The sequence below is a fragment of the Dipodomys merriami genome, unplaced genomic scaffold (genome assembly GCF_024711535.1).
Source record: "Dipodomys merriami isolate MVZ:Mamm:240054 unplaced genomic scaffold, mDipMer1.0.p SCAF_71, whole genome shotgun sequence".
In the NCBI taxonomy this organism is placed as follows: Eukaryota; Metazoa; Chordata; class Mammalia; order Rodentia; family Heteromyidae; genus Dipodomys; species Dipodomys merriami.
Window position 1 is genome coordinate 7,014,760 of NW_027206302.1, and position 16,672 is coordinate 7,031,431.

General features: G+C 45.0%; 1 protein-coding gene across 1 annotated transcript; it reads left to right on the forward strand.

The window, feature by feature from the left end:
- Positions 1-2,903: 2,903 nt before the first annotated feature.
- Positions 2,904-13,778, forward strand: Ndufs5 (NADH:ubiquinone oxidoreductase subunit S5). The gene is made up of 3 exons (XM_070008739.1): positions 2,904-2,996; positions 7,937-8,154; positions 13,591-13,778. The coding sequence occupies exons 2-3, from the start codon at positions 7,939-7,941 to the stop codon at positions 13,693-13,695; spliced, it is 321 nt and encodes a 106-aa protein (XP_069864840.1). The 5' UTR covers positions 2,904-2,996; positions 7,937-7,938; the 3' UTR covers positions 13,696-13,778.
- Positions 13,779-16,672: the final 2,894 nt, after the last annotated feature.

Below are 16,672 nucleotides of genomic sequence, written 5' to 3' on the forward strand. Positions count from 1 at the left end.
CGGCCAGCTTTCTCCATGGGGTTCTGGGAGTTGTAGTTTTTCAGCCTTGGTGTAAAAAAGACGTAACCTCCTGCTGTCCTACGGAGGACCACTCTGACCCCAACTCGCGTCGTGTGTCCATACCTACCATGGAAGATTTTAGGCCCGGACAGACCTCCATGGTGCAGCTAAATATGAGAAGTTGGAGACATTCTCGTCTGAAGATGGCGAAATAAACGTCTGTCATCAGATGAGACTTGGGAGATGGTGGGGAGCCAGACCATGCCAGGAGAAGAAACCGTGCTTACAAGCTGGGAAGCGCGGAGTAGTTCTGAATGGCCACCTACAAGAGTTTGGGTGTATCTGAGGATTTAGAAAGAAAACCAGATTGTGAAGGGCCTTGGATGCCAAACTTGTTTGTTTTTTGTTTTTTTGGTCCGGTCGTGGGGCCTGAACTCTGGGCCTGGGCCCTGTCCCTCAGCTCTACAGCTCAAGGCTAGCACTCTACCACTTGAGCCACAGTGCCACTTCCGGCTTTTTTCTTTTTCTGCTTATGTGGTGCTGAGGAATCGAACCCAAGGCCTCATGCATGCAAGGCAAGCGCTCTACCACTGAGCCACCTTCCCAGGCCCTGGATGCCAAACTTGTGAATGTTGGGTTTTTAACAAAACAAAGACATATGAACATCACAAAGCCAGAACAAATGGCCAACTCCCTCCTTGGTGTTATCCTTGCTTTCCCCCTGAGCTGCACCTTCCACCCCGGTTTATCTTCCTATTACAAAGATCACGCTTGCTACCACCACAATTTGTCTTCACCTCAGGAACCCAACAAAGGCCTCAGCAAGTGGTAGGCAAGTGTTTTCATCCGTGACCATATTTGACTTTTAGGAAAGTAGCCACAATAGGAGACAAAGCCATACGTTTCTTCTACCTCCTATTCTTTTTTAAAATTGTATGGAGGCTTGACCTCAAGTTCTGCTCCTGGTGCTGTAGTACTTGAGCCACACCTCCCCTTCTAGCTTTTTGCTGGTGAAGTTGGATTTTTTTGGGGGGGGAGGGGAAGGAGACGGTCCTGCTAGTCTCCAACCACGATCCTCAGATCTCAGCTTTCTGAGTAGGATTATAGGTATGAGCACCCAGTGCCCAGCTTTGGTTTCCATTTAATTAAAAATCTAAGAATTGGCAGCTCAAAGATCATTTGCAATCTGGGATTTGTTTGGCTAGCACTGCCCCCCCCCTCCCTTTTTGTGTGCTAGGGATTAAAACAAAGATCTCTTACAAGCTTTTCACCATGATCTCAGTCCCTGGGTTGTCCAGTACTTTTCTAAAAATATGAGAGAAACAGGCTGGGAATGCGGCTTAGTGGTAAAGTCTTTGCCTAGCATGCATGAAGCCCTGGGTTTGATTCCTACCACAGAAAAGGCTGGCAGCACTATGGCTCAAGTGGTAGAGTGTTAGCCATGAGCAAAAGCAGCTCAGGGACAGTGCCCAGGCCCTGAGTTCAAGCCCCAGGACTAGTTTAAAAAAAAAAAAGAGGGGCTGGGAAGGTGGCTCAGTGGTAGAGTGCTTGCCTTGCATGCATGAGGCCCTGCATTCGATTCCTCAGCACCACATAAGCAGAAAAAGAAAAAAGCCGGAAGTGGCACTGTGGCTCAAGTGGTAGAGCACTAGCATTGAGCTAAAGAGCTGAGGGACAGCGCCCAGGCCCAGAGTTCAGGCCCCACGAATGGACCCAAAAAAAAAAAAAAAAAGAATTAGTCACATGAGCATGTATGGTACTTCTGAGGAGTAATACAATGAAGTTTGCATTTAAGGGTGACTTGTCATGCAATAAAAATTGAAGAGCTGGAAACTTGTCGAAAGAATATTTGATACACAATGCCAAGGTTGTGTTAAGTGATCTGGAATATGTAGCACTAAAATCCAAGGTATCAGGGGATGCCAGGGGTATAGCATGGTGATATGAGTACTTGCCTAGTATATGAGACCCAGGGTTCCATCCCCAGCACTGCAGAAAACAAAAAGGAGGATGAGAAGAAAAAGAAGGGGGTAAAGGGATAAGGGAGGAAGGAGAACCAGAGAAGGGTGAGAAGTAAGAACCAGAAAGGGTGATGATAATACTTTATCACTAGTACTTTCTGGGCAAGAGTCGTGATTTACCAATTCCATACACCCCATACACCACCAGTACTGAACATGCATTGAGTACTAATAAAACTAGTTGAGTGGGCCCTGGAGAGAGTTGTAGATCTTAGGAATGATCTCCAGAGTGAGTGATCCTTGGCTTTGGAGGCAATTAACCCATTGGTGGAGAGAAATGTGATGGTGTATAGAATGATTCAGGCCAGGCTGGGATGCATAGCAGAGATTGGGAAACGGGTGCCAGTGGTTCACACCTCTAATCCTAGCTACTCAGGAGGCTGAGATCTGAGGATCGCAGTTCAAAGCCAGCCCAGGCAGGAAAATCTAAGATTCTCATCTCCAATTAACCATGCAAAAGCTGGAAGTGGATCTGTGGCTTAAGTGGTACAACGCTAGCCTTGAGCAAAAAAGCTCAGGGACAGCGCCCAGGCCCTGAGTTCAAGCCCCAAAACCAGCACCAATATACATAAATACATATATGTATATTATATACATATACTATATATATGATTTATAAAGCTTTAGATAAAAATACATGTATATTCTATTTTCTTCCCACATTCCAACGTATCGTTATTACACTGATGTTTACTCTCAAGCACACACAGCAGAGAATCGGATACAAAGGGATTCAAGACAGTCGTGGAAGATTAGGCTTCCTAGAGGTCAAAGACCTGTGACTATCCCCTGCGCACAAAGAGATGGGTGCGCAGGCGCAGAGAGGTGGGGTTGGTTTCCACGGCAGGGGCGCGGCTCCCGGTGTCGCCCTGCAGACGTCGCGCTGCGGGCGTGCTTTGCGGCAGGCGGCTGCGTCGCCTGGCAAGTCGTTCTTCACCTGCGTCCCGGAAGAGGACAAGGGCACTGCAGCGGACGGTAGGGTCGGCTTCGTGTCTGCGCGGTTCTTAGGGCGTTTCCATGTGAAGTTCTTAGGTTTTTGTTGTGGTTGCTTTGCTTTTGTAATTTACTGACAGTTTTCTCTTGGCTTACGGGGCCCTTCTGACAGAGCTCCGGTCGTGCTCGGCTTTCCTCGGCCCCTTCAGTCCCCGGAGTGACGCCGAGTCTGGAGAAGGCGCCGCGTCGCCCTCCCCGGCGTCGCCCTCCCCTCTGCGGGGTCGATGCTTTGGCTTCTCTTTGCTAACTGGGGTCTGAGTTCTCATCCGGGCGCGCGCGGCCCGTGCCGTGCGCGGTTTCTGGCCGCTCTTCCCCTCGAGCTTCGTCCCGTGTGCTCCGAGCCCTGTGAGGCCGCGGTGTCGCACACCCAGCCAGCACCTCCGCCCGTAACTCACGTGGCACCATTTTGGGAGGCTCGTCGCCGGGCTTCTCTTGGCATGCCTTTAACCCTTTTCGGAGAAAGGCAGTCTCGTCTCGTGGGAGCTTCTTCCTTCTCCACACAGCTGTCACCCGCTGCGGCTGCTTCTAATGGATTCTGAGTAGGCCGCTATCTTTTTTTTTTTCTTTCTTTTTTGTCCGTGGGGTTTGAACTCTGGGCCTGGGCGCTGTCTCTCAGCTCTTCAGCTCAAAGCCAGCACTCTACCACTTCAGCCACAGCACCACTTCCAGTTTTCTGAATGGTTTATTGGAGATAAGAGTCTCTCAACCTTTCCTTCCCGGGCTGGCTTTGAACCGTGATCCTCAGATCTCAGCCTCCTGAGTAGCTAGGATTACAGGCGTGAGCCACCGGTGCCCAACTTCTAGGCCTCTATTTTTTTTAAATACGTTTTTTATTGTGAAAATATGGAGGGGTTACAGTTACATGAGTAAGGTAATGAGTACATTTCTTTTTTTTGGGGGGGGGGGTCCGGTTGTGGGGACTGAACTCTGGGCCTGGGTCCCTCAGCTCTTCAGCTCAAGGCTAGCGCTCTACCACTTGAGCCACAGCGCCACTTCTGGCTTTTTTCTTTTTGCTTATGTGGTGCTGAGGAATTGAACCCAGGGCCTCAGGCATGCAAGGCAAGCACTCTACCACTGAGCCACCTTCCTAGCCCATGAGTACATTTCTTATAGAGCATTGTTACCTCCTATTTGTTTTTCCCCTACTATCCTTTCCCTCCCGCCCCCCCCCCAAAGTTACAAAGTTCGTTTTCGATATAGTGTCTTGTACATCTCTTTGTTAAAATGGGTCAACCAGTATCCCTATTTAAGCATTTTGTTTTTTCCCTTCCTCTCCCCCAATTAGAAAAGATGCAGGGCATCGCAATCAAATACAGTGAAAACAGGGGTTATACTGTGGGGAGGAACATACCAAAGAAACAATAAAAAAAGTCACATAGTACAATATAAGTACGTTAAAAAAAAATAGCAAGAAAAAAAACCACTTGTGTCCCTGTCTCCCAAGACATCTCATTTTGCTTCACATCATCTTATATGGTCAATGTACATAGCTTTTGATCTTTTCTAGGACCTTTTCTGCTTGTCCTCGACATATACTAGTTATTGCAAATAAGGGAAACCATGGGACCTATGTTTCTTTGGGCCTGGCTTGCTTCACTTAATATAATTTTTTCCAGGTCTTTTCATTTCCTAACAATTGGGACAATGTCATTCTTTCTGATGGAGGTATAGAATTCCATTGTATATATACCACATTTTCTTCTGGCTTTTTTCTTTTTTCTGCTTATGTGGTGCTGAGGAATCAAACCCAGGGCCTCATTCATGCAAGGCAAGCACTCTACCACTGAGCCACCTTCCCAGCCCCTATATACCACATTTTCTTGATCCAGTCATCTACTGAGGGGCATCTGGGTTGGTTCCATATCTTAGCTATGATAAATAATGCTGCAATAAACATAGTTGTGCTGGTAGCTTTAATATACCCTTGTTTGGGTAAATGCCCAAAAGTGGAATTGCTGGGTCATAGGGGAGCTCTGTGTGGATTTTTTTTTGGGGGGGGGGTGGTCTGGTCGTGGGGCCTGAACTCTGGGCCTGGGCACTGTCCCTCAGCTCTTCAGCTCAAGGCTAGTGCTCTACCACTTGAGCCACAATGCCACTTCTGGCTTTTTTCTTTTTGCTTATGTGGTGCTGAGGAATCGAACCCAGGGCCTCATGCATGCAAGGCAAGCGCTCTACTACTGAGCCACCTTCCCAGCCCCATGCAATTTCTTTTATATATATATATTGTGTGTGTGTGTGAAAATACTGTAAAGAGGGGTTACAATTACATGGGAAAGATAACGAGTACATTTCTTGTCAAGCATTGTTGCCTCCTCCTTTGTTTCCCCTTCCCATCCCATCCCATATCCCACAATTTCTTGATTATAACCATTCTAACTGGGGTGAAGTGGGATCTCAATGTTGTTTTGATTTGCATTTCTTTTATGGCTAGAGAAGTTGAGCATTTCTTTATGTGTCTATTGTAGGCCTCTATTTTTAGAAATAAAATTTACCAGGCTGGGAATGTGGCTTAGTGGTAGAGTGCTTGCCTAGCATGCATGAAGTCCTAGGTTTGATTCCTCAATACCACATAAACAGAAAAACCCAGAAGTGGTGTTGAGCAAAAGCCCAGGGACAGTGCCCCATGACAGACCAAAAACAAAAAAAAATTTCACCAGTAAATCAGCAATGCACACACAATTATGTTGTTTTTGTGTATGTTGTATTTGTGGCGCCCCCCCCCCCCCCGCCCACAATTTTGTTGAACATAGGACTTGATTTCAGATCATGCCACCAGCCCTATTTATTTATATTTTGTTTCTTAAGGAAGGTGTCACTAACTGCCCAGGCTGCCCACGCGGTCCTGTTGTGCACCACCATTTCCGACTCCTTTTTTGTTGTGGTTGTTGGTCGTGGGGCTTGAACTCTGGGCCTGGGCGCTGTCCCTCAGTTCTTCAGCTCAAGGCTAGTGCTCTACTACTTGAGTCACAGTGCCACTTCCAGTTTTTTGGTGGTTTATTGGAGATGATAGTCTCACAGACTTTCTTGCCTAGGCTGGCTTTGAACCATGATCCTCAGATCTCTTGAGTAGCTAGGATTACAGGCATGAGACACCAACGCCTGGCTCAACTCCTAATTTTTTTAATTTAAATTTTTATTGTAAAGGCGATGTACAGAGGGACTACAGTTACATAACTGGGGTAGTGAGTCCTTTTTTTTTTTTTTTAACAGTGTCACCCCCCCTCCCTCATTTTCGCCCAGTTTTTTTCTCTCCCAATCCCCACCACCACCACCATCATTTTTGGGATTCTTGTAGCCTGTCTCTGCTCTCTCTTCTTTTTTCTTCCCTTCTCTCATGCTCCCTACCTTTTCTCCTAACATTGCTATGTATTTATCATGTATCTTATTCTTTTTCCCCCAATATCTGCCAGATTCTACTGAGCACCAGAATCAATTATCTATTTATTTATTGTTCAACATTTAAAGTTTTTTTTTTTGTTGTTGTTGTTGTTGTTGTGTCTTTTTTAGCAGTCACTGAGCCTCTGCTTGGTCCCTGCTTCAAAGCAGTCATTACCCAATATGGGAACCATACAATTAAAATAGTCTATTTCAGTGATGTGCTATATACCATGATACAAGTTGAGAGTGTTGTGGGAACATAGAGGAAAGACCTCAGATTCTGGGTGCTTCTCAAGAGAAGAGTCACCGAAGTTAATAAGGAAAGAATGAGTAGAAAGGGCTGTGAATGTGGCTCAGTGGTAGAGTGCTTGCCTATCATGCATGAAGCCCTGGGTTTGATTCCTCAGTACTACATAAACAGAAAAAGCCAGAAGTGGTGCTACAGCTCAAGTGGTAGAGTGCTCCCCTTGAGCAAAAAAGAAGCTCAGGGACAGTGCCCAGGCCCTAAGTGCCCCAGGACTGGCAAAAAAAAGAAAAAGAAAAAGAATGAGTAGAAAAATATAAAGAAATTCTTTGTACGTTTCAGTTTTCTTGTCTTTTTTTTTTTTTTAAAGAATTGGGTTGTTTGAGTTAAAACATAGGGTTTGTTTTTGTGCTAGTAGTGGGGTTGAAGAGTCTGTTGGCATTTTCATTCAAAGCTGGAGCTCTACCACTTGAGCCACAGCTCTATATCTGGCCTTTTGGGGTGGGTTTATTGGAGCTAAAAGTGTCATGGACGTTCCTGCTTGAGCTGACTTCAGACCCTCATCCTGAGATCTCTACTTCCTGAGTAGCTTAAGTTACAGGCCTGAGTCACTGGTGCCCAGCAAAACTGTCCTAGCTACTAATAAGGCTGAGATCTGAGGATGGCAGCTTGAAGCCAGCCAGGGGAGGAAAATTTGGAGATTATCTCCAATTAACCAGTAAAAAGCTAGAGGGGTGGCTCAAGTGGTAAAGGGCCATCCTTGAGTGAAAAAGGCAAGCAAGAGCAAGAGGCTCTAAGTTCAAGTCCCAGTACTCACACACACAAAAAGTACCATATCGGTATACAAAGAATTTCTGTGTATTCTTTAGTTCTGATTTTCTTTGCCTTCGGTTTTGTGTTTTGTTTTCTTTTGTCGGTTGTGGGGCTTCAACTCTGGGCCTGGGCGCTATCCCTCGGCTCTTCATCTCAAGGCTAGTGCTCTACCACTTGAGCCACAACATCACTTCTGACTTTCTGTTTATGTGGTATTGAGGAATTGAACCCAGGGCCTCATGTATGTGAGGCAAGCACTCTACCACTGAGCCACCTTCCTAGCCCCTCCTTCAGTTTTATGAAAACACAGAATTGCTCAATTGCCATAAACTTAGAAAACCTATCAGTGAAAAGTTTGGTGAGATAAAATTGAGAGAATATCACTTTCTAGAAGGCTTATCATAATTAAATATCTTACTTTGTTCTTAGAAATGGTTCATTTGATTTCACTCTGTAGCATTGTTCTTATGTTTATCTTTTGTTACAGACATGCCTTTCTTTGACCTGCAGAAAAGGCTGGGCATTAGCCTAGATAGGCACTTGACAGTCCAGAGTGCTGAGCAGCCCTTCAAGATTGCTTCTCGATGCCATGCTTTTGAAAAAGAATGGATAGAATGTGCACATGGAATTGGTAATATCCGGGCACAGAAAGAGTGCAAGATAGAACTTGATGATTTCCATGAATGTTTGCTACGACTGAAAACGGTGAGGAAGTGATGGAGATGTGCACCGAATTAAGTCCTTGTCTTTTTTTTTTTTTTTTTGGTCAGTCGTGGGGCTTGAACTCTGGGCCTGGGCGCTGTCCCTCAGCTCTTCTGCTTAAGGCGAGCGTTCTTCCACTTGAGCCACAGCGCTATTTCCGGTTTTCTGGTGGTTTATTGGAGATAAGAGTCTCACAGACTTTCCTACCTGGGCTGGCTTTGAACTTCAATCCTCAGATCTCAGCCTCCTGAGTAGCTAGAATTACAGGCCTTAGCCATTGGTGCTCAGCTCTTTTTTTTAATGTGTGTCTGTGTCTGTGTGTGTGCGCGTACATGCACATGCGTGTGCCAGTCCTGAACTCAGGATCTGGGTACTATCTCTGAGTGGTTTGTTTGTTTGTTTCTGATCTTGGGGCTTAAACTCAAGGCCTGGGCACTATCTCTAAGCTTCCTTTTGTTCAAAGTTAGTGCTCTACCATTTGAGCAACAGTGCCACTTCTGGCTTTTTCTTTTTTTTTTTTGGGTCCGGTCGTCGGGCCTGAACTCTGGGCCTGGGCGCTGTCCCTCAGCTCTTCAGCCCAAGGCTAGCGCTCTACCACTTGAGCCACAGCGCCACTTGCGGCTTTTTTCTCTTTGCTTATGTGGTGCTGAGGAATCGAACCCAGGGCCTCAGGAATGCAAGGCAAGCACTCTACCACTGAGCCACCTTCCCAGCCCACTTCTGGCTTTTTCTGAGTAGACTATTGGAGAGAAGAGTCTCCTGGGCTTTCCTGCCTGGGGTGGCTTCGAGCCATGATCTTGAGATCTCAGTCTCTTGAGTAGTTAGGATCCAGCTGAGTTTACTCTTTTTGAGGCGAGTACTTGGATTTGAACTCAGGATCTGTGCTTGTTAGGCAGGTACTCACTCTGCTGCTGAACTCCAGCCTTTTTTTACTCCATCACTTGAGCCACAGTGCCACTTCCAGCTTTTTCTGTTTATGTGGTACTGAGGAATCAAACCCAGGCTTCATTCATGCTAGGCAAGCACTCTACCACCAAGCCATATTCCCAGCCTCTGTTCTGGTTATTTTTGAGGTAAGTCTTACTTCCTGCCTGAGTGCATTGTATACTCCTGAGTGGGCTCTGCCTATGTTATGTTTTCTTCTTGTGCCTAGGGCAATAGCGTGTGCCACTGAATTCAGTTCTCCATTGAAAAGGTGTTTCATGAACTTTACTGCCCAGGCTGTCTTTGAACTATTGTCCTCCTAATCTCGGGCTCTCTAGTCACTAGGATTATAGGTGTGAGCAGCAAGCTCTTGGATAGGCTTTTATTAAGTGTTCTTAGTTGGTTATTGGACAGTAACTTGCCCAGTGTGAAACTGTGGTCAGACACCGCTACTTAGGTACCATGACAAGGACATTAAGTGTTTTTAGGTCTGAGTAGGACCTATTTTTTCTCAAGGGTTTTCCTCATACTTTTCCCAGATTTTTTTTTTTTTTTGTAACTTTGTACCCTCCTGTACCCACCAGCTTTGAAATTGGATGTTGTGTTTGTCCATATTTTCAGTAGGCTATAAAGCAAAAACAGTCAACTAGCTTTGGGTGTGTGTTCTTGAAAATCTGTAGATGAAAATATTTTACATGGGTTGGGAAGGTGGCTTAGTGGTAGAGTGCTTGCTTTGCACGCATGAGGACCAGGGTTGATTCCTTAGCACCACATAAGCAGAAAATACCGGAAGTGGTGTTATGGCTCAAGTGGTAGAGCTCTACCCTTGAGCTGAAGAGCTGAAGGACAGTGCCTACGCCCAGAGTTGAGGCCCTACGACCGACAAAAAAAAGAAAATATTTTACATTCATTAGACACTCATTGGAGAAGAGGTTAAGCCCTATAGACTGATTACAGTGATTATATGATACAACAATCTGGTTTTGTTTATTTATTTATTTGCTAGTACTGGTGCTTGAACTAAGGCCCTCTTGCTCTCTTGACTTTTTTTTTTTTTTTCCTGTCGGTTGTAGGGCTTGAACTCTGGGCCTGGGCGCTGTCCCTCAGCTCTTCAGCTCAAGGCAAGAGCTCTACCACCTGAACCACAGCACCACTTCTGGTTTTCTGGTGGTTTATTGGAGATATGAGCCTCATGGAATTTCCTGCCCTGCCTGGGCTGGCTTTGAACCGTGATCCTCAGATCTCAGTCTCCTGAGTAGCTAGGATTATAGGCGTGAGCCACTAGTGCCGGTTTCTCTTGGCTTTTTCTACTCAAGGCTGGTACTGCCACTTGAGCTACAGCTCCACTTCCACGTTTCTGGTGATAGATTGGAGTCTCATGGGCTTTCCTGCGCTGGGTGGCTTTGAGCCACAATTCTCAGGTCTTACCCTCCTGAGTAGCTACGATTATAGGTGTGAGCCACTAGCCCTCAGCTCAATTTATTTTTATTACTCTAAGAAAATGAAGATGCTGGAACTGGGAAGGTGGCTCAGTGGTAGAATGATTGCCTTGCATGCATGAGGCCCTGAGTTTGATTCCTCAGCACCACATAAGCAGAAAAAGCCAGAAATGGTGCTGTGGCTCAAGTGGTAAAACACTAGCCTTGAGTTAAGCAGCTGAGAGACAGAGCCCAGGCCCAGAGTTTAGGCCCCAGGGCAAGAAAGGAAGGAAGGAAGGAAAGAAAGAGAGAAGGTGCTTATTAGAATGCTTTAGAAAAAGCTAACGAAGGATCTTAGCAACATGGTACCCATCTCTTCTAGAATTGAGTGAGCTCAACTCAGTAGGGCCCTATTCTCCTTAAAAAAGAAGTCTTTGGGTTTAATCTGCCATTTTCCTGTTCCTATGCTTCTGATATAACAAATAGAAATGTTTTTATTCTAACTTCATGGTGTTCAAGGACACAATCTAGGTTTTCAGTTAAATTCATAGTAGTTACCAGAATCGAAAATTTTTAAGTCTTAGCTGGGCACTGGTGGCTCACGCCTGTAATCCTAGCTACTCAGGAGACTGAGATCTGAGGATTGAGGTTCAAAGCCAGCCCTGGCAGGAGAGACCGTGAGACTCCTATCTCCAATAAACCACCAGAAAACCAGAAGTGGCGCTGTAGCTCAAGTGGTAGAGCGCTCGCCTTGAGCTGAAGAGCTGAGGGACAGCGCCCAGGCCCAGAGTTCAAGCCCCACGACTGACAAAAAAAAAAAAAGAAAGAAAGAAAATTTTTAAGTCTTTGTCTCATAACATTTGCTATTGACATTTAGATAAAGTGAAGCTAAAATTGGATAAGGGAGTGTCACATAATATTTTATATTGATCTCTGCAGTGATAGTTATCATTATATAATTCATCTTTTAGTCTGAGGGACAAGAGGTAGGTCATAGTTGGCCATCTTCCAAATATTTAGTTCTCATCATGGCTAAACTATTATTTATTTCACTAATCAAGATTTTTACCTTATCTTGGAATATTTACAGCCAGAAGAGGCTGTGTATTATTTTTATTTTTATTTTTTTTGTCGGTCGTGGGGCTTGAACTCTGGGCCTGGGCGCTGTCCCTCAGCTCTTCAGCTCAAGGCGAGCGTTCTACCACTTGAGCTACAGCGCCACTTCCAAGAGGCTGTGTAAAGGCAGGAAAAATACTGGGGCTAGGAGTCAGGAGAGGCAGATTCTCGTGCCACTTCTGCTGCCACTAATTCTGTGACTTTGAACATATCACCACTCGTTCATCTTTATTTCCTTACCTGAGGAAATTAAACAGTTATTCTGAAGTCACCTCCTGATTCTGTGAGTTTATGAATAAAAGCAATTATAAAGGATAGTGTAAGGACTAGATACTTTCTTATAGATAAAGAAGCTAGCAGGGCACCAGTGGCTCATGCCTATAATCCTAGCTACATAGGACGCTGAGATCTGAGAATCATGATTTAAAGCCAGCCTGGACAGAAGAATCTCTGTGAGACACTTATCTCCAATTAACCACTCAAAAACTAGAAGTGGTACTGTGGCTTAATTGGTAGAGCTCTATCCTTGAGCACAGAGAGGCTCAGAGACAGCACCCTAGCCACGAGTTCAAGCCCTACACCTGATAAAAACAAAGCAAAAAAGAAGCTAGTCAGAGTATTTATTTCTTAAAACATCCCTGTTGGATGAGTTGCTGTTATTTTCATTATGTAACTAGAACTTGGAAAGGGATTGGGAGTAACTATATAGTTTGTGGCAGTGTGGCTGCCTGGCAGGCAAAAAGTTAAGCTTAATTTTTAAATTCTAAAAGATGTCAGCATAAACATATCTCTTAATTGCCTTGTAAATACCTTTTTTCATATAGGTAGGAGGCAGGTAGGTGTATGTGCAAGTACTGGGGCTTGAACGCAGGCCTTTTGCTCTTGCTTGATTTTTTTTGCCCGAGGCTGGCACTGTACCACTTGAACCACACCTTCACTTCCAGCTTTTGTGGGTTTTTTGTGTTTTTTTTTTTTTTTTTTTTTTTTTTTTTTTTTTTTTTTTTGCCAGTCCTAGGGGTTTGAACTCTGGGCCTGAGTACTGTCCCTGAACTTCTTTTGCTCAAGGCTAGCTCTCTACCAACCACTACCTTCTGCTTTTTCTGTTTATGTGGTACTGAGGAATTAAACCCAGGGCTTCATACATGCTGCACAAGCACTCTACCACTAAGCCACATTCCCATCCTCCACTTCCAGCTTTTTTGTGGTTAATTGGAAGTAGAATTTCAGACTGCCTGGGTTGGTTTTGTACCTAAGTCCTCAGATCTCAGCCTCCTGAGTAGCCAGGATTATAGGCATGAGTTGCCAGTGCCCAACCTATAGAACATTTTAATTACTAGTGTTTAAGAAGGAATTATAGCCTGGCTCATACCTGAAATCCTAGCTACTCAGGAGGCTGAGATCTGAAGATCACAGTTCAAAGCTAGCCTGAGCAGGAAAGTCCCTGAGACTCTTATCTCCAATAAACCACTCAGAAAACCGGAAGTGGCACTGTGGTTCAAGAGGTAGAGCACTAGCCTTGAGCTAAAGAACCGAGGGACAGTACCCAGGCCCAGAGTTCAAGCCCCACCTCCACCCCCATAAAAAGAAGAAGAAGAAGGAATTACATATACCAGAAGTTAACTTGTTTAAAACAAAACTTTGGAAGAGGAGTCTCTTAAGCACCCAATCTCTGCATTGCCAGCAAGGGGCTTTTCTTTTCTCCTTTATCCTAGTTTGCTAAATAATTATTGCTAAACTTCAGAAACAAGAAGCCTGGGAAGTGATTTCATGTTCTTTAAAGATGGACTTCAGGTCTTGGAGCATAGTTAAGTGTCACACATACAAAAGAAGAAAAAGACAGACTTTATTTCAGAGGCTCTCTTGAATGAAAAGCCTTCCTCCAAAGTTTAAAGATGAAACCACAATCTTGTTTCTCCTGTCCTTTCTGGAATGCATTTCTTTCTATTTTATATGTTTGTTTGTTTATTTTTTCTTTTGACAGATAAAGCGCCTGAAGCTCATCAAGAAGCAGCGGGCTAAGCTAATTGAGGAAGGGAAGTATACTCCTCCACCTCACCACCAGGGTCAGGAGGAGATCAGGCCTTGAGCAGGTTCTCTGTATTCCTCTGGGAAGATGGCTTGCTGGAAATCTGTTTCTCACAGTATAAAATAAAGGATTGCTCCACTTTATTTCTTTTATTTTCTCATGTATAATACTCTTCTTTTTTGTCAGTCATATGGGGCTTGAACTCTGGGCCTGGGTGCTGTTCCTCAGCTCTTCAGCTCAAAGTGAGCACTCTACTACTTGAGCCACAGCACCACTTCTGGTTTTCTGGTAGTTTATTGGAGATAAGAGTATCACGGTCTTTTCTGCCCCAGCTGGCTTTGAATCATGTTCCTCAGATCTCAGCCTCCTGAGTAGCTAGAATTACAGGTATAAGCCACTGGTGCCCGGCTTTCTGTGAGACTCTTATCTCCAATAAACACTCAGAAAACTGGAAGTGGCACAGTGGCTCAAGTAGTAGAGCATTCACTTTGAGCTGAAGAGCTGAGGGACAGTGCCATGACTGACAAAAAAAAGAGGGGCTGAGAAGGTGGCTCAGTGGTAGAGCGCTTGCCTTGCACGCATGAGGCCCGGGTTTGATTCCTCAGCACCACATAAGCAAAAAGAAAAAAGCTGGAAGTGGTGCTGTGTCTCAGATGGTAGAGTGCTAGCCTTGAGCTGAAGAGCTGAGGGACAGTGCCCAGGCCCAGAGTTCAGGCCCATGACTGGACCCCCACACACCCAAAAAAAAAAAAAAAAGATGACATGGCTTACCTGATATCAAACAGTGGAAGCACTAGAACCAGAATATGAATCTAGGTCTGGATTTACCTTCTGATTCTGATTGTGTAAAGGCCTTGAGATGTCTGGACAATGCCACTGTGCTTTTTCACAGGACTTACAAAAACAGTATATGCAAGAAAACCTTGGCAAACTAAATTCCAGAGAGAATTCAAAGGTGAACAGGAAGCTTGATCAACTCCTAATATCACCAAAAATTAAAAATCATATGGGAGGAGAAGGGACAAGAGCAGGCAGAAAAATGCATTTGTATATGTGTTGTATGCTGATCCTACGTCTTGAACTCAGGTCACCGGCAAGGTCCCTGAGCTGTTTTTGCTCAAGGCTAGTGCTCTACCACTTGAGCCATAACTGTTTACCCTTCCTCCCTTCCCTGAAAGGGATTCTTTAAGTCTGTGTATAAAGTCCTAGGCAAACATTAGGCAAACTCTTGATTGACTCATGTGTTAAACTGAATAGAATTAACATAGCAGAATTAACAGAGCAGAATACCATGCAGGTTTTCAGATTTATCTCTGGTAGCACATAAATGAAGCAGACCAGAATAGCACTGCAAGCATTTTGAAAAGGAAATTGTCTTTGCAATGACAAGCCTACATAATTAAACCAGGACTGGAATTAAACTAAACCATGCCAGCTAAAATAGAAAGTAGGATGCAAAGTCTCATACCATGCAAAATGTCCAAGTTTCAATACAAAAGTTATGACTTGAGTGAGAAAATACAATCGAGCTGGGTGCCGATGGCTTACGCCTATAATCCTAGCTACTCAGGAAGCTGAGATCTGAGGATCACGATTCAAAGCCAGCCAGGGCAGGAAAGTCCAGGAGACTTTTTTTTTTTTTTTTGGTCGGTTGTGGGGCCTGAACTCTGGGCATGGGTGCTGTCCCCCAGCTCTTCAGCTGTACACCAGTGCTCTACCACCTGTGCCTCAGCCCCACTTCTGGCTTTTTCTGCTTATGTGGTACTGAGGAATCGAACGAAAGGCCTCATGCATGCAAGGCAAGCACTCTACCACTGAGCCACCTTCCCAGCCCCCGGGAGACTCTTAACTCAAATTAACCACCAGAAAACCGGAAGTGGCACTGTGGCTCAAATGGCAAAGCTCTCACCTTGAACTGAAGATCAGAGGAACAGTGCCCAGGCCCAGAGTTCAAGCCCCAGACCGACAAAGAAAAAAAAAAAAAAAAGGAAATACAATCAACATGCCAATGCAAAGATAATTCAGGTGTTGGATTATCTGTCAGCTGTTTTTTTTTTTGGTTGGTTGTGGGGCTTGAACTCTGTCCCTGAGTTCTTTTTGCTTTAGGCTAACTTCTACTACTTTGAGCCACACCTCTACTTCTGGTCTTCTGGTGGTTAATTGGAGATTACAGTCCTGCAGACTTCTCTGCCCAGGCTGGCTTTGAACTACAATCCTCAGGTCTCAGCCTCTTGAGTCACTAGGATTACAAGCATGAGCCACCAGCACCTGGCCTGCCAAAGATATTAAAGCAAAGCAAGGCCTGTAATCCGAGCAATTCAAGAGGCTAAGAGCTCAAGATTTGAAGCCAGCCTGGGCAGGAAAGTCTGTATCTCCGATTAAGCAACAAAACAGATGGAAGTAGAGCTGTGGCTCAAGTGGTAGAGCACTAGTCGAGCAAAAAAACTCAGGGACAGCAGCTAGGCAGAGTTCAAGCTTCAGGACCAGCAGACAAAAAAAGAAAAAGCAAACATAAAAATGTTTCACTGAGGGCTGGGAAGGTGGCTCAGTGGTAAGCGCTTGCCTTGCATGCCTGAGGCCCTGGGTTCAATTCCTCAGCACCACATAAGCAAAAAGAAAAAAGCCGGAAGTGGTGCTGTGGCTCAAGTGGTAGAGCGCTAGCCTTGAGCTGAAGAGCTGAGGGACAGCACCCAGGCCCAGAGTTCAGGCCCCACAACTGGACCAAAAAAAGGGGGGGGGTGCTGGGAAGGTGGCTAAGTGGTAGAGCACTTGCCTTGCATGCTTGAGGCCCTGGGTTCGATTCCTCAGCACCACATAAGAAAAAAGCCGAAAGTGGTGCTGTGGCTCAAGTGGCAGAGTGCTAGCCTTGAGCTGAAGAGCTGAGGGACAGCGCCCAGGCCCAGAGTTCAGGCCCCACGACCGGACCCAAAAAAAAAAGTTTCACTGAATAATTACAAGTTCTTTTGAAACAAATTCATTTTTTAAAATATCAATAAATAGAAAATATAAAAGTAGAAACTATTATTTAAAATTTTTC